This window comes from Cetorhinus maximus, chromosome 24 (genome assembly GCF_964194155.1).
Source record: "Cetorhinus maximus chromosome 24, sCetMax3.hap1.1, whole genome shotgun sequence".
In the NCBI taxonomy this organism is placed as follows: domain Eukaryota; kingdom Metazoa; phylum Chordata; class Chondrichthyes; order Lamniformes; family Cetorhinidae; genus Cetorhinus; species Cetorhinus maximus.
In genome coordinates, this window is record NC_135902.1 from 27,401,256 (window position 1) to 27,426,206 (window position 24,951).

The window sequence follows — 24,951 nt, forward strand, 5'->3', positions numbered from 1 at the left end:
CACTGTTGGCAAAATAGTTGATGCCTGGTACATTTTTAGCTTTCTTTACTGCTTTTGTTCCATGTATTCTTTTGACTTCCAAATTTCAAACCCGTCTTAGGTCCTGGTTTTCTCTATCCCACTGATGATTTTTAGGTAACTTCTAGTTTAAACAAGGATTGAACCCTCATCAGTTTACTTTACCTGCTGGTTCTTAATCGCATAACCTCTTATTCCTCCTCCTCTATGGAAGGTGGCCTTTGGCTTTGTTAATTGCCAAACAAACTTATTAAACAGTAATAAGAACAAGCAAATACATTAGTAATGCAACCTGTATTTTTACAATAGTGGCTAAATTTAACTGGCTCTTTGAGTAGTAACATTAATAATTATACTTCTATGCTCACAGCCCATTATTAGCTCTCTATGTAAACCTATAATGGTGTAATTACACTCTCTTACCAGTGATGCCACTGTAGCGTTAGTTTTTTATCTCCCAGTTCCTCAGCCTATACTGCAGAGAAACTCTTTTCCCTTGGGCATCAGACACAGATCAGCCAATGAAATCTCAAGCAAGTGTAAATTAAACTGGGATTACATCTCAATGAGTGAACCTGGTTTTTGCCCGGAGGTGAAATCAAGACAAAAATGTTCCCTGCCTCCTTGAGTTGATAAAGAGTTGGATAAATATCTGTTTAGTGATGGAATCAGAAATTCAGGGATAAGTCCACAAAATAAAGGAACACGGGAACATAGAATAACAGAGCAGGAGTAGGCCATTTGGCCCCTCGAGCCTGTTCCGCCGTTCAAGTAGATCATGGCTGATCTTCTATCTCAACACCATTTTCCCACATTATCACTATATCCCTTGATGTCTTTAATATCTAGAAATCTGCTGATCTCTGTCTTGAACATAATCACTGAGCCTCCACAGCCCTCTGTGGCAGACAGTTCCAAAGATTCACCACCCTCTGAATGAAGAAATGTCTCATCATCTAAGAGCGTAAGAACATAAGAAATAGGAACAGGAGTAGACCATTTGGCCCCTCGAGCCTGCTCCGCCATTCAATAAGATCATGGCTGATCTTGTGTTTTGATTTCCACATTCCCATCCAACCCCGATAACCTTAGATTCTTGTTAGGCAAGGGAATCAAGCTACCTCTGCCTTAAAAATATTCAATGACCCTGCCTCCACTGCCTTCTGAGGTAGAAAATTCCAAAGCCGCACAACCTTCAGAGAAAAAAATTCTCCTCATCTCTGTCCTAAAACGGCGCCTCTTAATTTCAAAACAATGCCCCCTAATTCTGGACTCACCCACAAGAGGAATCATCTTTCCACGTCCACCTTGGCCATTCAGAATCTTGTATATTTCAATCAATTCACCCCTCACTCTTCTAAACTCCAGTCTGTCCAACCTTTCCTCATAAGACAACCCACTCATTCCAGGTATTAATCTAGTAAACCTCCTTTGAACCATCTCCAATGCATTTACATCCTTCCTTAAATAAGGAGACCAAAACTGCACACATCATTTGAGGTGCAGTTTCACTAATGCGCTGTATAACTGAAGCATAACATCCTTACTTTTATGTTCAATTCTTCTCGTTATGAAGGATAACATTCCATTAGCCGCCTTAATTACTTGTAGTACCTGCATATTCATTTTTTGTGACTCGTACTAGAACACTTAGATCCCTCTGCACCTCAAAATTATGCAGCCGTTCTCCGTTTAAGTAACACTCTGCTTTTTTTGTTCTTCCTGCCAAAGTGAACAACTTTACATTTTCCCTCATTAAACTCATTTGCCAGATCTTTGCCCACTCACTCAACCTATCTATATCCATCTGCAACCTCTTCATGTCCTCTTCACATACTTTCCTACCTATCTTTGTGTCACCTGCAAATTTAGCTACAATATCTTCACTCCCCTCATCTAAGTCATTGATGTAAACCGTAAAAAGTTGAGGCCTCAGCACAGACCCCTGTGGGACTCCATCCGTCACATCCTGCCAATCAGAAAAAGACCCATTTATGCATTCTCTGCTTCTGTCAGCCTGCCATCTTCTATCCATGCTAATGTGTTACCCTCTATACCATGAGCTTTTATTTTCCATAATAACCTTTGATGTGGCACTTTATCAAATGCCTTCTGGAAATCCAAGTACAGTACTTCTACAGACTCCCCTTTATCCACTGTGCATGTTACTTCTTCAAAAAACGCCAATAAATTAGTTAAAAATGATTTTCCTTTCACAAAACCATGCTGACTGTTTCTGATTGAACAAAGAACAAAGAAAAGTACAGCACAGGAACAGGCCTTTCGGCCCTCCAAGCCTGCGCCGATCATATTGCCTGTCAAACTAAAACATTTTGCACTTCCGGGGTCCGTATACCTCTATTCCCATCCTATCCATGTATTTGTCAAGCTGCCTCTTAAACACCACTATCATACCTGCTTCCACCACCTCCTCTGGCAGAGAATTCCAGACTCTCACTACCCTCTGCGTAAAAAACTATCTACTCTGTCCATGCCACTCACAATTTTGTAACCTTAACTTTGCCTTGAGCCCTTCTAAGTGCCCAGCTATAACCTCCTTAATGATCGATTCTAACAGCTTCCCCACAACAGACGTCAAGCTAACTGGCCTGTAGTTTCCTGTTTTCTGCCTCCCTCCCTCCCTCCTTGAATAGAGGGGTTATATTTGCTACTTTCCAGGCTGATGGAACCTTTCCAGAATCTAGTGAATTTTAGAAAATCAACACCAGTGCATCATCCTAAATGGCCTTCCTCTGATCCCCTGTGTCCCCTGGTTCTAGAACCCCCAGACAGGGGAAATATTCTTCCTGTATCTACCCCGTCAAGCACTAAGAATTTCAATGAGATCTCTTCTCATTCCTCTAAACACTAGAGAATACAGGCCCCGCCTCCTCAATTTCTCCTCATGACAACCTTGCCATCCCAGTGATCAATCTGGTGAACCTTCGGTGCACATCCTCCAAGGTAAGTATATCCTTCCTTGGGTAAGGAGACCAAAACTAATGGAATACACCAGGTGCATGCTCACCAAGGCTCTCTGCAACTGCAGCAAGACCTAAAGGCCAACATGCCATTTGCCTTCTAATTGTTTGCTGCACCTGCATTGTGGCTTTCAGCGATTTGTGAACAAGGTCACCCAAGTTCCTTTGGACATCAACACTTTCCAATCTCTCACCATTTAAAAAATATTCTACATTTCTGTTTTTCCTGCCAAAGTGAATAATTTCACATTTTTCCTTTTGCCATGTTCCTGCCCACTCACTTAGCCTGTCTAAATTGCCTTGAAGCCACTTTGCATCATCCTCATAACTCACATTCCCACCTAATTTTGTGTCATTAGCAAATCCAGAAATATAACATTTGATCCCACATCCAAATCATTGATATAGATTGTGAATAGTTGGGGCCCAAGCACTGATCCTTGTGGCACCCCACCAGTCACAGCCTGCCAACCTGAGAATGACCTGTTTATTCTTGCTCTGTTTTCTGTCCATTAACCGATTCTTAATTCAAGCCAGAATATCATAACCAACCCCTCTACCCTGATCCCATGTACTCTAATTTTGCATAATAACCTCCTGTGAGGGACCTTATTGATAAACCTTCTGATAATCCAAATACACCACATCCACTGGCTCACCCTTATCTATTTTGCTAGTTACATCCTCAAAAATAGCTAACGGGTTTGTCAAATATGATTTCCATTTCATAAACCTATGTTGACTCTGCCCAATCCTACCATTGTTTTTGATGTGTCCAGTTATCACACCCTTTTATTCTAGATTCTAGTTTTTTTTTCTACAATGGACACCAGGCTAATAGGCCAATAGTTCCCTGTTTTCTCTCTCCCTTCTTTCTTAAATAGTGGGGTTACATTCGCTACCTTCCAATCCGCAAGACCCATTCAAGAATCTATAGAATTTTGGAAGATGACCACCTAGGCAAAATAATTAAATGTTTCATGCTATTGCATGAAGGAATCAAAGAGAGAGAACCAGTATTTACACAGAGACTTTCGGGGCCTCAAGACATGGAAAAATGCTTCACAACCAATGAAGTACATTTCTTTGAAATGTCATTATTACCGTAATGTAGGAAGTGTGATAGCCAGCCGGCAGACAGATGTTCCACCAGCAGCAGTGACGGATTAATTTGTTTTTAGTGATGTTATTATAAGGATAAATGTTGAATAAATACTGAGAGAACTCTGTTATTTGAATAATGCCAAAGGATCTCCTGCATCCATCTAAGAGGACAGACGGCCTCAGTTTAAAATCTCATTTGAAAATTGACACCCCTGATATTGCAGCATTACCTCACTGCTGCAGTGAAATTTCAACCTAGGCAATAACTTGGGCTGATATGTGGCAACTAAAATTCATACCACACAACTGCCAGGCAATAACCGTCTCCAACAAGAGCGAATCCAATCATATCCCTTTGGCATCAATGGCATTACCATCGCTGAATCCCCTACTATCAACACCCTGGGGGTTACCAGTGACCAAAAACTGAATTGGACCAGCCATATCAATGCTGTGGCTAAAAGAGTGGGTCAGAGGCTGGGAATTCAGTGGCAAATAACTCACCTCTTGACTCCCCAAAGCCTGTCCACCATCTACAAGATACAAGTGAGGAGTGTGATGGAATACTCTCCACTTGCCTGGATGAGTGCAGCTCCAACAACACTCAGAACCTTGATGCCATCCAGGACAAAGCACCCTGCTTGATTGGCACCCCATCCATCACCTTCAACATTCACACTCTCCACACTGGCAGCAGTGTGTACCAACTACAAGATAGACTGCAGCAACTCACCAAGGCTCCTTTGACAGCACCTTCCAAACCTGCGAGCTCTGTCACCAAGAAGGACATGAGCAGCAGGGGATGGGAACACTATCATCTGCAAGTTCCCCTCCAAGCCACATACCATCCTGCCTTGGAAATATATCGCCGTTCCTTCCCTGTCATTGGGTCAAAATTCTGAAACTCCCTTCCTAACAGCACTGTGGGTGTACCTACACCACATGGACTGCAGCGGTTCAAGAAGGCGGGTAACCACCTTTTCCTTGAGGGAAATTAGGGATGGGCAATAAATGCTGGTCTAGCCGGTGACATCCACAACCCATGAAAGAACATACATTTTTTTTAAAATGCTCAAGTTTCCTTGGTGGGACTTGAACCCATGACCTTGTGACTCCAAGGCAACAGTGCTTCAACTGACCTAAGGCAGGTATGTTATATGTGGAAGGCAACCAACTAGGCCTGACAAGTGGGTATGTGTGAATGGATTGGTTTTTTGGAGTCGTCAGAGTCAGAGTTCACAGCACAGAAGGAGGCCCTTCGGCCCATCGTGTTCACGCCGGTCATCAAGCCCCTATCTACTCTAATCCCATTTTCCAGCACTTGGTGCATAGCCTCGTATGCGATGGCATTTCAAGTGGTCATTTAAATATTTCTTAAATGCTGTGAGGGTTCCTGCCTCTACCACCCTTTCAGGCAGTGAGTTCCAGATACCCTCCACCCTCTGGATGAAAAAAATTTCCTCAAATCCCCTCTAAACCTCCTGCCCCTTACCTTAAATCTATGCCCCCTGGCTATTGACCCCTCCACTAAGGAGAAACGCTTCGTCCTATCTATGCCCCTCATAATTGTGTACACCTCAATCAGGTCCAGCCTCCGCCATCTCTGCTCTAAGGAAAAGAACTCCCTATCCTAGTCTCTAGTATTTGAGGCTCTGGTGGTAAAGGAAATTTTAAAAAGAAAAGCCAAACTTTTTCCCAGGAAACTAAGTGGGGAAAAGAATACCACTCATAGATTAACATCGTCAGTAGAAGGAATGAGATTGATGGTTTGAATGGCCCTTTTTTTCCTAAATAGCTATGATTTATGTACTTTGGTCAGGCTGGTATGTTGGCTAAAAACATTTAATTTGTTATTAAGCATAATTCACCTTTGCCATCTTGCTTGCAGTTGAATTATTGGTTTGTTACTAAGGGATGCATATAGTTGTTTGAAACAATACTATGTTGATCGATTCAACTCATTTTAATTTGAGCTCCAGGCCAAAGCTAAACAGATAACCTACATTCTGATATTCATTTCCCTGTATCAGTTTGTAAATGTGGTTTGTAAAATAAAGTGTTTTTTCCACCTACAGGTCAGAGTGGTTTGGGGAAATCCACGCTAATAAACACTCTGTTCAAATCCAAAGTTAGCCGTAAATCTGTTGAAGGAACTGAGGAACGAATTCCCCAAACGGTTGAAATGAAATCAATCAGCCATGGTGAGTCCATCAGTGGGACTGATTTGTACATTTAGTTATCCAATGACGCTGTTGCAATTCTTTATCTAATGAAGGTTTTTGATGACTGACAGTACTCTGGCAGTTTGTGCTGTCTCTTTTGGCAATTGTTCACAATAAGATCAGAGGGGTTTGGGAAAGAAATGTATTTCCCAGGATTGGGAGAGTGACTGTTGCATACCAAGACTCCACACTACTGTTTAAACTAGAGAACTTGTGTAGAAGAGTTTTAGAAAAACAAATGTGAATAATGACACCACTTAGATTCTTGGCACTGGGAACTTACACTGGTCACCCCCACCCAATCCATTCAAACACAAATATGTCTTTGAATGCATGAATATATAAACCCACAAAATTTCTGCATGCTGCAATAATAACAAAGCAAATCACATCGCTGGATACCAATGTAAAACTGATCCTTTGGTTCTATGTAGTATTTCTACTTCATGGTGAGTTTCACCAAGATCCCCATATTTGATTTGTGACCGCTGTATTAATCTGCCCCACTTTGCAACAGGTGTACGTCTGAAGTGCCTAATGCATGGGAAATTGAAAAGGGAAAAGTGCATTAACTGGTTATTAGTTCAAATTTTCCAATCAAAACGTAGTTTGAACTACCAAGACAATTTGTAGTACAGTAAATAAAAAGGAGCAAAAATTTCCCAAATAGAGGCACAAAGCTGCCTGTCTTGTGTTTATAATCACTTCTGAAACATCTCCGTGCACATGCTGGCGTACTTCATTGGCACGTAAACATCCTTGATCTTGGCTCCCAGCCCACAATGAGTTTTCCCCACTTTGACTATACTGCTACACTGCAATGTGTGTTGCAGACCACTTGAAAAGTTCAATGCTGTGAACCCAACAGCTGCTAGGGAGAGGGGAGAGCAACTTTTAGTGAGAGAGATTGAGCCCGCATCCAATGCACAACCAATCAACAACACCTGCATTTATATAGCCCTGTTAACATAGTAAAATATCCCAAAATGCTTCAAAGGTGCATTATTTCACACATTTTTGACACCAAGCCACATCGATATTAGAGAAGATGACAAAGTTTGGCCGAAGAGGTAGATTTTAACGAGTAACACTTTAGAGGTAAAGTTCCGGAATTCCCTCCTTAAACCTTTCTGCCTCGCCATCTTTAGAGGTAGATTTTAACGAGTAACACTAAAGATGGCGAGGCAGAGAGGTTTAAGGAGGGAATTCCGGAACTTAGGGCTTAGGCAACTGCAATTCTAATTGAGAATGCTCAAAGTCAGAATTGAAGGAATGCAGAAATCTTGGAGGATCGCTTCCCTTTCTTGACACCAAAGGTAATGGGACAAGAGCAAAAGGGTAGCCAGTGCAGGTGATTCTCTGGCTACTACTGGATAGGTAAGAATGGAGTGAGGAAATTGCAGTCTCGCCCAGCTGGACGAGGGAGAGACATGGGAAAAGGATGGTGTGATGAACCATATCAAACATGCAGACAGGCTAAGAGGGCAAGGAGGAACAGTTGACCATGGTCACAGTCACATGGGATATGGCTTATAACTTAGAGCAATTTCAGTATTGTGGTGGAATGGAAACCTGATTGGAGGAATTCATCCTTGTAGTTAGAAGCTGTACCTGTGTGTCAGCTCTTAACCCTTCTCCCCATTAGAATGCAGTCAGACCTGGCCCAGACTCCAGTACCACCACCTTCAGTTATTCCATGTAAAGTGGCCTAGTTGTTTGACAATAACTTATTTGAAGCTTCAAGTTAATGCTGCCATGTGACTGGATGGTCTGAAAGAATTGTGGGTTTATTTAGTCATTAGAAATGATCAGGGAGGGCATGCTGCAGTTTGTTCCAATCTGATACAGTTGTCTAAGAATTTGAGGGGTGAGCACTTTGTTTATTGGAGACAGACAGTCATTCAAAGCTGGAAGTGCAGTAAAGCCCAAGACAACTAAAAAAATTGAAAATGACATTTTATTTTCAGTTTGTTATCCATTGACGGTGATCGAGTCCATGATAATTCGAGAGACAAAATCAGCAAAATTCCTTGGGATTACGAACTTGTAGTGCCTGAGCACCTGGGGTGCATTGTGGTAATTTGGTAATTGTTTGAATTGGATGTTTTGAAGTGGGGTTGCCTTTAAACTTTTTGCATCTGCTTTACGATTGCTGTTTGCACTCATCATTTTCCTGCTGACTCAGTTTGTGGCACAACAACTGACTTGATATTTGTTCAGGAATCTGTTGTACATTTTGAGGTATGGCTGAAGAAAATATATGGCCGAAGCTGCTAATGGTTCTGTTATTTCTATATACAAACCCTCCAATCTTCAGTTGATTGACTTGATTAATCCAATACCATTCTTAATTTATTGCAGATATTGAGGAAAAGGGGGTCCGCATGAAACTAACAGTAATTGATACTCCAGGATTTGGCGATCAGATAAACAATGAAAACTGGTGAGTACCAGACCCCAGCACATTAAAATGAGCCATCACTTATCAACAATGACCATTACCCCATTTACACTAACACCAATTTCAGAGTTGTCTGTTATCGCATCTTAAGTGCTTGGTTTACTTCAGGAAGATCCAATTTTGTTTGCTCACTAGCTTGTACTACTTCAAAGTGCACTGAGAGGTGTCAGCTGTGGCTCAGTTCATAGCACCCTCGCCTTTGAATCAGAGGGTTGTGGGTTCATGTCCCACTCCCGGAAACCAAGAACTGTGATTGTACTCGAAAGAGTTGCAATCTGTGACTGTTGATAACGCGAAAGAATTTTGAGGTGTCAGCTGTGGCTCAGTTCATAGCACCCTCGCCTTTGAATCAGAAGGTTGTGGGTTCATGTCCCACTCCCGGAAACTAAGAACTGTGAATGTACTCGAAAGAGTTACATGCGATCTGTTGATAACTCGAAAGAGTTACATCTTCTTCACTTTCCTAACCCTGCCGTTACATTTTTGAGGTGTCAGCTGTGGCTCAGTTCATAGCACCCTCGTCATTGAATCAGAAGGTTGCGGGTTCATGTCCCACTCCCGGAAACCAAGAACTGTGAATGTACTCGAAAGAGTTACATGTAATATGTTGATAACTCGAAAGAGTTACATCTTCTTCACTTTCCTAACCCTGCCGTTACATTTTTGAGGTGTCAGCTGTGGCTCAGTTCATAGCACCCTCGCCTTTGAATCAGAGGGTTGTGGGTTCATGTCCCGCTCCCGGAAACAAAGAACTGTGATTGTACTCGAAAAGAGTTGCAATCTATGACTGTTGATAACTCGAAAGAGTTTCAAAGTGCACTGAGAGGTGTCAGCTGTGGCTCAGTTCATAGCACCCTCGCCTTTGAATCAGAGGGTTGTGGGTTCATGTCCCACTCCCGGAAACCAAGAACTGTGATTGTACTCGAAAGAGTTGCAATCTGTGACTGTTGATAACTCGAAAGAGTTTCAAAGTGCACTGAGAGGTGTCAGCTGTGGCTCAGTTCATAGCACCCTCGCCTTTGAATCAGAGGGTTGTGGGTTCACGTCCCACTCCCGGAAACCAAGAACTGTGATTGTACTCGAAAGAGTTGCAATCTGTGACTGTTAATAACTCGAAAGAGTTTCAAAGTGCACTGAGCACAGAGCGATGATAAGTAACACCTGATTGAAGTTCATTGAATGTAGTATAAGACCATTATTCAGGCAAAATTCATTTCAATACCATATTTTCAGATGAGAATTCTTCACCCAAACTATGCTCTCGGAATGAGCAAAGTCCATTAGGCCCATATGCATTTGCCCTTTTTCTTTGCCTGATGTGTTGCACCACTTTTCACTGCTTTATTTCAACAAATTTCCATCATTGTTACTTGCTACTTCCATTAAGATACATTTGCAACATCCAAACAAGAAACTTTAATATGGAGCAAGCTCCTTGTAAACTTCCAACTGGCTTTAAAGCACAAAGCCGAATAGCTGGTTGAAACTTTATAACCTGCCATTTTGATGAGCTAATGGTTTGAACTAATGTTGGCCTGCCTTTATACCTCCAAATGTCAAGTTTTGGATTTGGATTTCAGCTTTCCACCTGAAAGGTGGCTTGGCCATCATATAAAGAAATGAAAATCTAAAAAATGTTCACAGTTGACAACTTGACATTCCTCCTTATGGGAAAAATAAAATTACAGCTGTAAAATAACCACATCAAAGAACATGACCCTTTTGGGAAGTTCAAGGCAAATCTGAACTTTGTTTTTAATTTAGCATTCTAAATCATCAAGTTTAATAGTTGCTTTGATAACTCTGCTGTAGTTATATTTCTGCTTGGTCAGTTTAATTACATTTTCTATTTCCAATTTTCCATTTAGCTGGCAGCCAATCACAGAGTTTATTAATGATCAGTATGAAACGTATCTGAAAGAAGAACTTACTGTCAATAGGAAGAAGCGGATCCAGGACACCAGAGTGCATTGTTGTATATACTTCATAGCTCCGACTGGACACTCGTACGTACCTCTTAGCTCCCAGTTCATTTTATTGATTACTGATCGAAAAAAAACTCTTGTCCCTGGCAAATTTATGATGGCTGCTGAAGTAAACTGCTTGCCCATGTTTTACTTGGATGCTGATGAACAGCTTGTAGATACTGGACATGTTAGTGATTGTCACAGAATTGAGATGCATCAGTAACTCCAACAGTTCAAGGGTGTAGTCCCAATTGGCAAATTAGGAGCTTCCGCCTTGGGGTTCATTACTCAAGCTCATGTGGATGCATTTCAGAAGATATAAGCGAGTCCACTCGATGCTACACTGTGCAGCAAAATTACTTTTTAAATTTCTTTGCAAGAAGTGGAGCTCTGATTTTTAACTAGCAGGGTACAGTCCATGATTAGCAAGCAAGCTGTATAGGTTAGCAGTGAAGGAACAGTTCCTGGTTCCTCTTTGTGTTATCAAACTCAATACATCTTTTTTGACCTGTATTTCCAATGAGTCAACGCTAACTTTAAAAGACAAAATTCTCATTGTCTCCCTCTCCAGACCATGTGATTATTTTGTTATCTGGTTTAACAGTCCCTCTCCCTGCTTTCTATATCGGAGATTGTCCATTGGGCTGACAATTAAACAGGTTACCATTCCACTAAGCAATGAATCCAGAAAAATACTCCTTGCTGTTTCCAAATCAATGTAATTTTAACAATCTGTCACCTGTGGCTCAGTGGGTAACAAACTCGTCTCCAAGTTGGAAGGTTGTGGGTTCAAGTCCTGCTCCAGAGACTTGAGTACAAAAATCTAGGCTGAGACTCCTGAGTGCTGAGGGAGTGTTGCACTTTGAGGTGCCAACTTTCCAATGAGATGCTAAACTAAGGTCCCTTCTACCCTGTCAGGTGGACATAAAACATCCATGGCACCATTTCAAAGAAAGGTAGGGGGACCCCCTCCTCAGTGTCTTGGCTGGAATTTACCCCCCACTCAATATATAATTTAAAACACATCATCTGGTCATTATCACATGGCCATTTGTGGGAGCTTCCTATGTTGAAATTGGCTGCCTTGTTTCCTACAACAGTGACTATCTTTCAAAGGCACTTCATTGGCTGTAAAGCACTTTGAAATATTTTGAGGTTGTGAAAGGTGCTCAATTCAATCCGACTTATTAGGAATTGAAGTTCCCTTGGAAGTGGTATGTGTTCCCATTTGTAAACTCAATCCCATCCACATCCCTAACAATTGACTGTGTGGAGATTTTAATCAGTTTTGAGTTAAATTTGACAAAGCAAAAAACAAAGCATCACAATGCATTAATGTGGGTGTTCTCATACCTAAAATGCACCAAGAGAATACTGTAGATAAGTGGGCCAGATGGACTGATGATCATCTGCCTGAAATTGTTGCTGAGTTACTACGCCTGTGTGTTGCTCCAGTGAGCTTTTCAATGTGATAGTTATGGTTTGCAGTTTAAAATCAGCTTGAAGCAGACGGTTTAAATACGCCATTTAAACAGGCATCAGTAAATCCTGTTCTGTTATCCACTATTATAAATGCTGTTATGTTAGATAGGGGGGACTAGATTTTAAGGAACACAAGATGCAGACATGGCGATATATTCGACAGATGAAACGGACTTGAAAGCCAGTTGAATAATATCTAGTAATAAATAGAATAGGTGTATAAAAAATCTAGGCTGACACTCCAGTGAAGTACTGAGGGAATGCTGCAGTCTTGGAGGTTCTGTCTTTTTGAGGAGACGTTCAACTGAGGCCACGCCTGCCCTAAGAGGTCGATGTATAAGATCCCAATGGACTACTTTGAAAAAGAGCAGGGAGTTATGTCTGGTGTCCTGGACAACAATGTATCCCTCAGTTAACCTCATGAGAACAGAATATCTGGTCTTTATCACAGTGCTGTTTGTGGGAGTTTGCTGTGCACAAATTTGCTGCCACGATTCCTACATTACAGCAGTGAATACACTTCAAAATAATTTCATTGGCTGTAAAATTCTTTGGCATGTCCTGAAGTTATGAAAGGCTCTATAAAAATTAGTCTTTTCTTCCAGATACAAAGGCATAAAACATTAGCCAGTGATTTTGCATGGAGCATTACCAGATTGACAACGTTGAAAACAAAAGTTATCGTTAATCCCTATCTCACTGCTTGTCCAACATGCAATACCGGATGAGCTGAAATTTCCTCTAGTTAAATACTGGGAGAACTGAACCCATTGCCATTGGTCACTGCCACAAACTCCAATCTCTGATGCTGAACCAAACTGTTTGCAAACTTGGTGTCATACTTGGCCCCAAGATAAGCTTCTGACCACATATCTGCGATGTCAATAAGACTATTTATATAAGACTCTGCCTCAGCTCATTTGCTGAAACCCTCATCTGTACTTTTGTTACTTTTAAACTTGGCTTTTCTAATGCACTCCTGGCTGGTCTACCCGCATCCTAACCTCTAAGCTGTCCAAAACTGTGCTAACCTGTGTGCTAAACACACCAAGTCTCATCCACCCATCACCCTGTACTTGTACTGTATTGGCTCCTGATTAAGAGGCAAGATTGAAACATTTTCATTCTTGTTTTCAAATCCCTCCTCGGACTCATCTCTTACTATCTCCGAAAGCTCATCCTGCCCTTAGAATTCTCGGTGCTCCCCCAATTTTAACTTCTTGAGCATCCCAATTTTAATTGATCCACCATTGGCGGAACTGCCTTCACTTGCCAAGGCCCTAAACTCTGAAATTCCTTCCCCAAATCTCGCCATCTTTCCACCTCTTTTGTCCTTTAAGATGCTTCTTAACATTTAACTCTTTGGCCAAGCTATTGGTCATTTGCCCTAATATCTCCACCTGCGGTTGGGTGTCAAATTTTGTTTGTCAGCATTCCTGTGAAGCACCTTGAAGTGTGTTAAACTATGTTGAAGGTGCTTTTGAAATACAAGTTGTGGTTGTTGTTGAACAACATGCTGGAAATCTGAAGCACTGGAAGCATTCGGTAGCTCAGTCAGTGTTTGCGGAGGTGATGGGCAGCGTAACAGTTCATATATGGAGCCTTTATCGAAACTCAAGTTCTGATGAAGGGTCCAGACCCGAACTGTTAATCTGTCTGTCTGTCTGTCCCTCCCTCCCACAAATGCTGACTGCCAATATTCAGCAACTCAGTGTTTTCTGCTTTTGTTTGTTTGTATTGTTACAAGTTTGGGTGGATGAGACAATTCTAGATGTAAAATGAATGAAGAGCTGTTCGTACAAGCACTGTAATATATTGAGAAAATGCAAAGCATGCAAGGTGACTTGCCTAACAAAGGCAGAAGACAAAGTGCATGAAACAATATGGGATAATACTGAAGGTCAAATGGAAATGAAGTACTGACCCAGATCTTCCCATCAGGATTGGAAACCCTGGGCGGGATTTTCCGGCCCCGCTAGCTGCCAGGATTGTCCAGTCCCTTCGAAAGTCAATGGACTTCGGCTGGGCCGCTGCTTCCCCTGCAGTGGGTCCCGCACGGCAGGGCCAAAAACTCCTGGCCCCTCTTCCGGCCCCTGTTTCTGACCCTGATCAGACAAAAAAAAATGCACACTTTCTTTCCTCCGATTTTTGAGCTACCTTCCAATGGAAGATTCTTCACGTCCGACTCAGTGCAGGAAACCTCGGAGGGGGCATCACAAAGAATCCATGCAGAAGCCATGCCCCCTTTTATTGCAGGAACTACCGTATTCCAGTAAGTAAAGAGTTTAAATGTCACAGCCGCTTTGAAAACAGCCTCGGAGAGAAGGTAAATGGGCAAGGTGGGTTGGTAAGGGGGCCAGGGTGGCTAAGGGGGTAGAGGGAGCACGTGGGTAAGGGGGCGGGGTGGTTGAGGGGATGGGGTGGGTAAGAGGGTAGGTTGGCAGGTAAGTGAGGTTGGTAGCTTGGTAGGTGGATCGGGGAGTAGTGTGGTCGGGTTGGGAGGGAAGTCGGCAGGTGGGGTGGAGTCTGGTTGGGTTGGGGGTGGTCAGGTTGAGGCGGGGAATCCATGTGAGTGACTGGGGAGTCAGTTGTGTAGTAATTCAGGAGTTAGACTAGGGGCTGCATTTTACATGCCCCTGCTGGACATGTTTTGGTAGGATGGGTGCCCACCCTACCACCACCCCACCCACCCTCAAGCTCACCCCCATATGCAGGGGATGGGTGGGTGCTGAAATTGATAGGCAGCCCACCATATTTAAATACATAATCAAGGGTCAATTAGGCTTATCAAGCCAGCTGACCCTGATAATACGCTACCCATCTACCCATGCCGTAAAGTTCATTAACAGCAACCCTCTCCCCAACACCCCCAAAACAGAACACAATATTCAACCCTAGGTTCTTTCCCTTTCTAACATTCCCTGGCTAACTATCCAGGTAAGTACGTTGGAACTGTCCGGTGACTCCGACTCCAACTCAGAGTTGGAGACGGTTTCAGAAGTTCCAGGGGAATTGCCCATCAGAAATTCAGACTTCCTGGACAATTCCACACAGTCCTTGCATTGAGATTTGTGCATCTTCTGGGGTACATCAGTTATCCATCTATTCAGAGACCGAAAGATCTGGGCCACTGTGTTGCAATGTATGTTTTATTATGGCTTAAGGTAGCATTAAGAAGGCTCTGAAATCTTCAGAAGAGGAGAAGGACTTGTAAACTTGCCTTAAGCTGACAAGACAAAGTGAACAGCGGTTTATCATCCTAATATATATTTGTAGTGTGGTTTGTGCGTAGTTGTAAAAATGGCTGTCATTTTATAATTCAATATTGTGGCTTAAAATAGAAATGAATCTGTTGAGCATCGCATCATAAGCAATTGCTATAAAATAGATGTTTTTCAAGTTTTAATAAGCTAATTGTTTAAAGAGGCACTAAATTCAAAATACATTTCTGGCATTTCTTTCCCTACTTTACACTTTTGGTGCCCCTGATTCATTTCAGTGCAGTTAACACCGTAATGCATATTTAACAAAGTTCTGTATACATTTGATTTTTCTGGACTACAGACTAAACTCAACTACAGGATTTATTTCCTGCAAACTTGCTGGTCATTTTCTGCCAGCACATGTTGAAAATTCATGGGCTATATGTGCATAGCCTAGGCGAGATTCCACACCACCAGAACAGAATCATAAATGACCTCTGGGTTAGAAATTTAGAAAATGTTTGGCTGGTTGCACTGTAAGAACAAGATTTCCCTGATGTATTGGGTGTCCTGTAGAATAATAAAGAGGGGGCAGAGCAACAAACATGTGTTTGTGAGTAATAGCACTTGCTCATGTCCATGTTAGCCAAGTATGAGGGGAAATATCAATTAGATGTTGATAACAGGATGTGAACTCTTAAGTCCACCATACTGCCTGGACACCCAATGGATATTCTGCATTTTCACCAGCAATTCCTGCCTTGCCCTGAAAAATAAATGGAGGTGGATTGTGTCAGTACAGGTTGTTTTTGGACTTTTCCTCCAAGATGCTGTTTATAGAAGAAAATCTCATCAATCAGTTGAGTATGTAACAGCAAAGAAGGATAAAATGAGACAAAGGCACAGGTTGATGTATGTGGTATTGGGCTATAAAACCATCGGGGACAGGAAGTGGAGACCAGAATATTTTAGATTGTCCAACGTGAGAAAAGGCTCGTGGGTTAGTATAAGAATACGAACCTGAACATATAGAAAAACCACATCATAGGGCTTGAGTTTAAAAAAAACATTGTGTGACGCATTTAAAAAATGGATAACTTACCACGAAAGTATGAAGCTCGCAAGGGGCTATCACCAATTAATTGCACCTGGGGTTGCAATCTCTCTCTCACATCAAATAAATATTGTATGGCATCTACAAACAATTGTCATTTGTAACCCTGCCCAATTTGCCCCTAATTCTAGCTTTTTATCATTACTATTATTCAAACCTGTGATGGGCAGCCTCTGTATTTTTAATTATAGGTTTTTTGAGCCTTCTCCACTGAACCTTGATGTTAACCAAATTGCACCACATAGTCATGTCATGTCGTTGTTCTAAGTGCCTTTTTAACTAATGCTTTAAGACCCCACACTGAGCAACATTTTCCCCCTTCATACCTTGCCCACCCATAATTTTCTGCCTGTTCACTTCAATGGATGAAATACGATTGGAGAGTAAGTAGACACAGAAACCTGTCTCTCTGCCCCAATGAAAGGAATTGCTGGAAATGCACACGAGACCAGTCCACATCCAAAAGAGAGAAACAGGTTCATGACTCACGAGCAATCATATTTCCAAACTGGGTTGTATTTCAGATTCCAGCACCTGTGTTCTTATTTTCTATCTATGATTTAATACTATGTTTTAATATTTGGTGATGTCATGTTAACTTGGTCACAGTGTTATTGTTTGAGGGCCAGGATGCATTCCTCAAGCGTTAGAAACAGATATCAGTGTTCATTAATACACTATTGAGGAGGTTCCTGTTAATGTTTTATCTATCTTAGATATTTTATATCACCTTGTCTGACTTTCTGGGAGCCAAACATTCCAATAAATCACATCATAAAATTGCTTATCTGTAACTTTATATATTTACAATAAATTTTAACTTAGTAATGCTTGCAGAATGGGAACAGTGGATTATACATTGGACCAGATGGCATTTTGAACATTTTTTTAATATCTATCAAATGGTTATTTTGGATAGAATATTGTGGAGATGAACAAGTTCTCTAATTGAGAAAATGTTCTCAATTAGACGCAATAAAATACAAATATGAAAATCCATTAATGACAGATGGCCAACAGGGAAGGATATAGTGAGAAATGATGTGGAAGGCCTTTTGTAGCTAATTTCAGTCGTCAGGAAGTATATGAAGTGACCAAAACTAATGGAAACTTTTAGTCTCCTCAATTTGATGAACAGAAACCACTTATTTTCTTCTCCCAAAATGGAATGGCCTTTACTTGCTGTCGTATTTCAAACGTTCAGTGCCTGTTATCCTGGTGAGCCTAAATGCCCTGTGACAAAACCTTTAGGATGGGAGAATGAGGATGCCATATAGTAAGCCAGCCTCCTGTATTCTCACTTCAAGGTCCTATTTACTGACTTCCAATATTTTATGTCTGTGTTTCTTTTTCAAAAAAAGACTTTCAGAAGTCTAAGTTCTTTTTCTATTCATAATATTGAACTAAATGAAATACTTAAAGGCCAATGCACCACATTTCACAAACAGAATAATTTGGCAAGCTCACAGAAATGGAATGAAACTACTGAAACTATTAAATGCGTGATCAAAATTGAAGAAGTCACAAAATCACAATATAATTGTGGATGAGGAATGCCAATTAGCATATCATCTAATCAAATGACGCTAGGGTTTTCATCCCATTACTTTATTCTGGAGTCAGCACCCTTTTTGCTCACTCTTTGTGTGAAGAAAGATTCCTTGATTTCATTTCTTAGCTTGTCTTTCAATGCTCCTTTGCCCCACTCCGAATATTTCATTTAAATTTCCAGTTTAACTTTTTCCATACTATTTACTGTCATATCTTCATAAAATAGCTTCCTAGGTTCTACCTTTTAAGACCATAAAGCCCATGTACCTCCTCATAACCTAAGTCTCCTAAGACTCTGGATCAAATTTCTGGTTGTTATTTGCATTCCTCCAACAGTTCAATGACCCCTTTGTGTTTTGATCACGAAAAATGGACATATAACTGAAGGTGTGCCCCAGTCATTTTAATAAACCATTTCATCATGGCTGTCTCCAAATTTGTGTTTTACTGCTTTTCTTATACAGTTCAACATTTCAGTTAGTTTTGTTGAGTGTGACTCTGTTGTTAGGGAATGTTGAGTGTTGAGGCCTCAAACTGCTCAGCCTTTTTCAATTTGCCTTTGGCTATTTCCACAAACCTTTGTGGAGTTAAGTTTTTCTATTTTCTTTCCTTTGCACAAAATTTAACATTGTCGTGCAATGCCGTGTTGAAATTAAAAGGCAAGGAATGTAAGGAGGTGGGTGGGTATGCTTATGGAATATTATCAAGTAGAGGCTTTTTCATAAAGAATAAAACCACCAAGATCTATTTTTGATCCTGTGGATTATCTACTTGTAAAGGGAGCTTCAAAACTAGATTAAGCATTGCAGCTGAATCCAATCAGAGATGTGATCAAAAGTTCCAGATGCATCTGAAGAAAACTTACAAGAAGTAATTGTTTTTAATAAACACTTTTTTTGACTGGGAGACAAAATTGGACAGCTGTCTATTGACCCTTGTTCAACTCAGAGGATACATCAGGGTAGGAAAGCCAAGGAGGTAAGACTTCTTTCAAATAGAATATGATTCATTAAGTCAGCTTTTCAAGTCCCTGAGGGTAGTGTAGTATTTATGATTCCATTTGTAGCCTAGATACAATTTACATATTGTGTCACACTGCAGTTCTCAGAGGTTAATATAAGGCATTTACTTTTCCTCTTTAACTGGTTAGCTCTCAACTTTGTTCCAACTGTCGGAAGTCTATTGTTTGAGCTGTTCAGTAACTCTTTCCCTTTGGGCTGTACCTATTGCGTACAGGAAGTTCAGAGGCAGTGGGCTGGACGGTAAATCCTTTTTAACTGCTACCTTGAGATTTCTTTGGGGGGAGGGGAAAAAAAGGAAAGAGTTGTATGCAGTTCCTGCCGTGGTATGCTAGCAATGCCAGAAACATTTTTTCAAAACATTCTTAAATCCTGCAACATCAAGATAATTAATCTTAACAAGTGTGCGACCATTGGTTGACTACTACATGCAATTATTGTAACAATATTTTAATACTTTACTCAATTTTGTTTTGATTTTTAATTCCTTGCACTGTTCCCTTCAAAAGCAGTCTTAAACGTAGTTTAGTTTTAACATGTTTCCTAACTTGGGATTAATTCTGTTTTTAATCAAAAGCAATTGCACGGATACTTGCCTCATTAAATTTTCAGGCAAAGTTGATCTGATTGGTGATGTATTCTGCAGGTCTGTATTTGGCTAAGTCAGTATACAATAGGTCGAATCCTTTGCAATGGTAGTTTTACACCTGGATTGTCATCTGCATGTTTTAGCTGTTGTCTCCCAGGATGTGGCAGCCATGTAACGTGTCCTATCTGGTATTATTCAAATATGTTTCCAGTATCTGATCAAGTGGTCCCCAAGTTTCTTGGTAAACCTCATCCAGGCAATAAGTCAGAAAGTCATACAAATGCAGACTGATTTTATCTATGATAACCTTGTGCATGTCTGGCACACTGCCAAAAAAATTTGTTGCAGAGGACAAGACGACCTGTTCTGCATGGCAGTGGATGGTTTTTAAGGCTGGCCAATACTTTTCCAAATTGAAGACATGGCATGGTAGGCCTTCATGCTGAGAGACTAGCAAAATGGGAATATCTTGCCCTTGGGCACTTCTATTTATCCTCTGCCCCAGTTATTAGAAGAAATTATCCATTTTTGAGAGCAGAATGGTAGTAACCATTTCACTCATTGGAAGAGACATGCTACCTTAACTTACTTTCAGTAAAATTTGCGCACACATGCCTCTTTTATTTAATGGATGTGCTGAAAACCATCTGTGTCAATACGTTGTATTCAAATCCTAACTAGTTGCCTCAACTTTGAGGGATTTTCTTTCATCGGACTCTTGGGGGTTTGTCTCATCAGGATTTGGCTCCTTTTTGATGTGTGCAACATGGAAACTAGCCATCAGAGCGACTAAATTTCAGATTTAAAGCCCCTTTTAATTGCATGGTCATCGGAGCTAAACTGTATTCAGGCAACAATTAAGCCATTTTCTGGTGGAGGTGCAAAACAGCCAAATGAAAAATGGCTGCTGTAACATTTTTTGGAATTAAAAGCAAGAGGATTTGACTCATGTATGTGCACTTTAAGTTATCATTTTTCCTGGTTCTTTTCTGGTTAATCCAAGTTTGCTGGAATGACTGTGGTGAGAGGAAACCAGCGGTCATTGCAGATGAGTTAACCAGTGGTAAAGGAAATTTAGATTCCCAGTTGCACTTTTAAAATATTCTGCCAGTATTATGGTAGGAGTATGTCTGTTAAGTCTTTTGAATGCGAACAATTACGGCATCCAAATGAAATTTCCAAACACCTGTCTAAATGAACTAGAATTGTAGTTTTGAAGCTGCATTCCACCTCACAATAAGTTTTTATTTAAAAAAAAATAATCCCCCACTCAAGGTATTTATCAAAGATAGTGTGACCAGATACTAAGAAATTGGCACCCATCTGGTATGGGAGTTACCTTTGGTGAAGAAATCAATGTCCTAAAGATGCACAGTTAATACTTTATATTCCAAAAGTCTCTCATTTCCAAAGTTTGGAGGAGCTCCCATAATTGAAGTTCCAAATGAAAACTTGGAACCTGAACTGAAGTTTAGTGAGAACATAGAAAATGTGCACATTAGTCACTGACACAATATAAGGCACATTCTTGGCTTTAAGTGCATTTTGAAAATGCCTGTGTTTGAAGCTTTATTAATATATCTTCTTTCCCCCCCCCCACCCAGACTTCGACCATTAGATATAGAATTTATGAGACGTCTGAGCAAAGTGGTAAACATTGTCCCTGTCATCGCAAAAGCGGACACGCTCACACTGGAAGAGAGGGACTTCTTTAAGGAAAAGGTAAGTCTAATCTTTTTAAACTATCTACTTGCCATTTATGTGGCACTCTGCCATTTTCATTTTCTTCCCATTTCCTGCCGAGGTGATATCTGTTGCCTGAAGGAAGAGTGTTAAAAACCAAACAATCCGCTTTGTTTTTTTTGGAATAGTGTCTGAAGGCAGGGAAATTAAATGGAATCTTGGGACTTTTTTTTGGCAGTTGCAAAATTGTTGTTTTGAGGGGCCTCCGCTATATCCAGCTGTAGAGTACAAGCTGTGCTTATACACTGACACGTGTGAACCTAAATGGAGAAAATGAGCTGTGTTTAACCAGGTGGAACACGTTACATACAGTAATGTTTGCCTTTTTGTGCTACGCTCAAAATCTGAATGATTTTCCTTTTGTTTTCAACTCTGCGGTAGACTCTAAAGTTGTTCAAAATGAGAAAAGTTTCTTTTTTATTCCTTCATGGAATGTGGGTATCACTGGCAAGGCCAACATTTATTACCCATGAGATGGTAATGGTGAGCTGCCTTCTTGAACTTCTGTAGTCCATATGGTGATGAAGGAACGGTAATATATTTCCAAATCAGGGTGGTGTATGGTTTGGAGGGGAATTTGCAGGTGTTGGTGTTCCCATGACTGTGTTGCCCTTGTCCTTCTGGGTGGCAGAGGTCACGAATTTGGAATGTATTGTCGAAGGAATCTTAGTGAGTTGCTGCATTACATCTTGTATATGGTGTACACAGTAGGCATGGTGTGCCAGTGGTGGAAGGATTGAATGTTTAAGGTGCTGGATAGGGTGCTTTTGTCCTGTATGGTGTCAAGCTTTTTGAGTGCTTTTGGAGCAGCGCTCAGCTAGGTAACTGGAGAGTATTCCATCACATTCCTGACTTTTGTAGATAATGATAGGCTTACGGAAATCAGGAGGTGAGCCATTCACTGCAAAATCCTCAACCTCTGACCTTTTTCTTTCTTCTTTCATGGGATGTGGTGTTGCTGGCAAGGCAAGCATTTGTTGCCCATTCCTAATTGCCCTTGAACTGAGTGGCTTGCTCAGCCATTTCAGAGAGTCAGCCGCATTGTTGTGGGTCTGGAGTCACGTGTAGGCCAGGCTAGTTAAGGACAGCAGATTTCCTTCCCTAAAGGACATTAGCGAACCAGGTGGGTTTTTATAACAATTGATTCTGGTTTCATTTTCACCATTATTGAGACTAGCTTTTCAATTCCAGATTTATTTATTTATTGAATATAAATCCCACCAGGTGGGATTCGAACCTGTGTTCCCCAGTGCAGTAGCCTGGGTCTCTGGATTACTCGTCAAGTGACGTTACCACTGCATCATCATCTCCCCCCAGACCTGCTCTTGTAGCTACAGTATTTATGTGGCTGGTCTAATTGAATTTCTAGTCAATAGTGCGGAATTTTGGAATGGTAATGCCATTGAATGTCTGGTTAGAACTCTTCTTGGAGGTGGCCGTTGTCTGGCATAAATCTTGCCTCTTTTTAGCCCAAGTCTAAAGGTTGCTGCATGAGGGCATGGGTTGCTTCGTTATCTGGGAAAATGTGCTTAGCAACAGCCCCTTGTGCTAAACACTCCAAAATGCTGTTGGCAACACAAGTCTGTCTCTCACTCTCTCGTAGAAATTCAAAGCAGTTTATTGTAGCACCAAATTTCTTATTCCTTTTCTTTAAAGAAAAAATGTTGAAAACCAGGTACAAACAATAAAGCAAGTCTAGTTCTTGGTACAGTTATTTCTTCCAATATTGGCCTGCTTTGATAGCTTTATAGGATCTTTTGGCACTGGTGCTGAAGGTGGAGTATAAAGAGGTTGTCGAAGGCTACAAGGATGACTGGTAAGAAAACTGGAAGACTTGCACTGATGCAGTGAGGAGCGTTTTAAGGCTGGAATTGAGCATTTTTGGATTTGAATAGGAGATTTACTCTCAATCTGGTTATGTCGTAAGGTACCAGGAAGTGCTGGATCATGTAGCTGATTTTTAAAAAAGTAAGTGAGCAACTGTCCCATTCGTTTCCTTTCAGGATGACAGAACTCCTCCATATTAGCTCTGCTATAGTGTAAATAGTTGCAGATTATGTAAAAATTAGATTCACAAAAGATATTTGCAATAGGACTGTACAGATAATAATCAGCTGCATTCCCGCAATGTGGCGGAACTTCCAAAGTCAAAAGATTGTGAAACCAGGTCCTTTAGTTTGTATGTGACGTGTGAGACCTGGCACTGTTAGTTGCACCCGGAGTTTAATTGGATGTCCAAGTGCTAGTTTACAGTAAGTGAGCTTACAGGAGCTCAGCTGCAGATTTCCTCAGGATGGTGGTCAGTTTTTATTTTTAATTGCCCAACTGCAGCACAAAATGTGAGCCAGAGCTCGATTATTCAAATCAAATAACCAGTAAACTTAAACCCTAAGAAGCCGTTTAGTACATTTGGTTTTCTAAGGTTAGAAGTAGCCAAGTTTGGTAGAGCTGCTGTTGTTTCATTGCACCAATTTTCATGATTACTGACATGTATTTGACAATCACTTCAGTTTTTTTGTAAGCTCAGATATTTTCTTTTGCTGTTTGAACAGAACTGCAAAGCCATATGTTACCCTGAGCGAAATTTGAGTTGGGAAACGGGAGCCATTTTTTACGCCAGTGACAGTTGCGGAAGCACTTGGCGTGAACTGTTGACATATAATCAATGACTTTGCTCCATAAGCAACTTAGAAACCAAATTGAGCTCTTTTTATTGTAACCCCTGTTTTTTAACATTTCCAATAAGCTATAAATCCTGATGTACAATGATCAACTGGAGCACAGTTGTTCAAACAGGAGCCTGATCCAGCCTGAGTGTGGGTTATCCAGCTCACTAAGCCCTAGTCCCTTTGCTGCATGGTTAACTGAAATGGCCGAGGGTAGAATTTGCAATTAGTGGGGACAAAGAGTAATATCCATTTAGGTGTGGAAGGCAAAGCTAGAATACTTAGTACTTTGTATTGGTATTTACTCATTAAAGAAGAAGAAGCTGACAAAATATCAGTAGAGGTGGAGATAGTAGAGGCAATGGGTGGGTTGAAAATTGAGAGGCTGGAGGTACCGGAAAGGCCGGCTATGTTTGGAGTGGATAACTCACTTGGTCCAGGTGGCTTGCATGCCAGGTTGCTAAAGGAAGTGGGATGGAGGCAGTGAAAACACTTGCCATGATCTCCTAATCACTCCTAGGTACGAGGAAGGTGTCAGAGAATTTGAGAGTGGCAAATATTTAAGCATATTCTTATTCAAGAAGGGTGTAGGACGGTCCTGCCATGGGCCTGTTAGTTTAACAACAGTGTTGGGTAAGGTTTCAGAAACAATAATCAGGGGGAAAATCAGCAAGCATATGGAGAGATTTGAGACTATTAAGGAGAGTCAGCATGGATTTGTGAAACGTAGATTGTGCTTGACTAATATAATTGTGTTTTTTTGATTAAGTAACAGAAGTTTGATGAGGGGAGTGCAATGGATGTTGCCCATATGGATTTTAAGAAAGCATT

The 24,951-nt window shown here is 41.0% G+C and overlaps 1 protein-coding gene across 6 annotated transcripts in view; it reads left to right on the forward strand.

Annotated features, from left to right (window-relative positions):
- LOC144699737 (neuronal-specific septin-3-like) overlaps positions 1-24,951 on the forward strand; it is a 264,727-nt gene that overhangs the window by 210,540 nt on the left and 29,236 nt on the right. For all 6 annotated transcript variants that reach the window (XM_078570913.1, XM_078570917.1, XM_078570915.1 and 3 more), the window contains 4 exons: positions 6,179-6,304; positions 8,687-8,768; positions 10,655-10,792; positions 21,316-21,433. In XM_078570913.1, the coding sequence (XP_078427039.1) occupies positions 6,179-6,304; positions 8,687-8,768; positions 10,655-10,792; positions 21,316-21,433 (464 nt within the window). The remainder of the gene's footprint in view (positions 1-6,178; positions 6,305-8,686; positions 8,769-10,654; positions 10,793-21,315; positions 21,434-24,951) is intronic.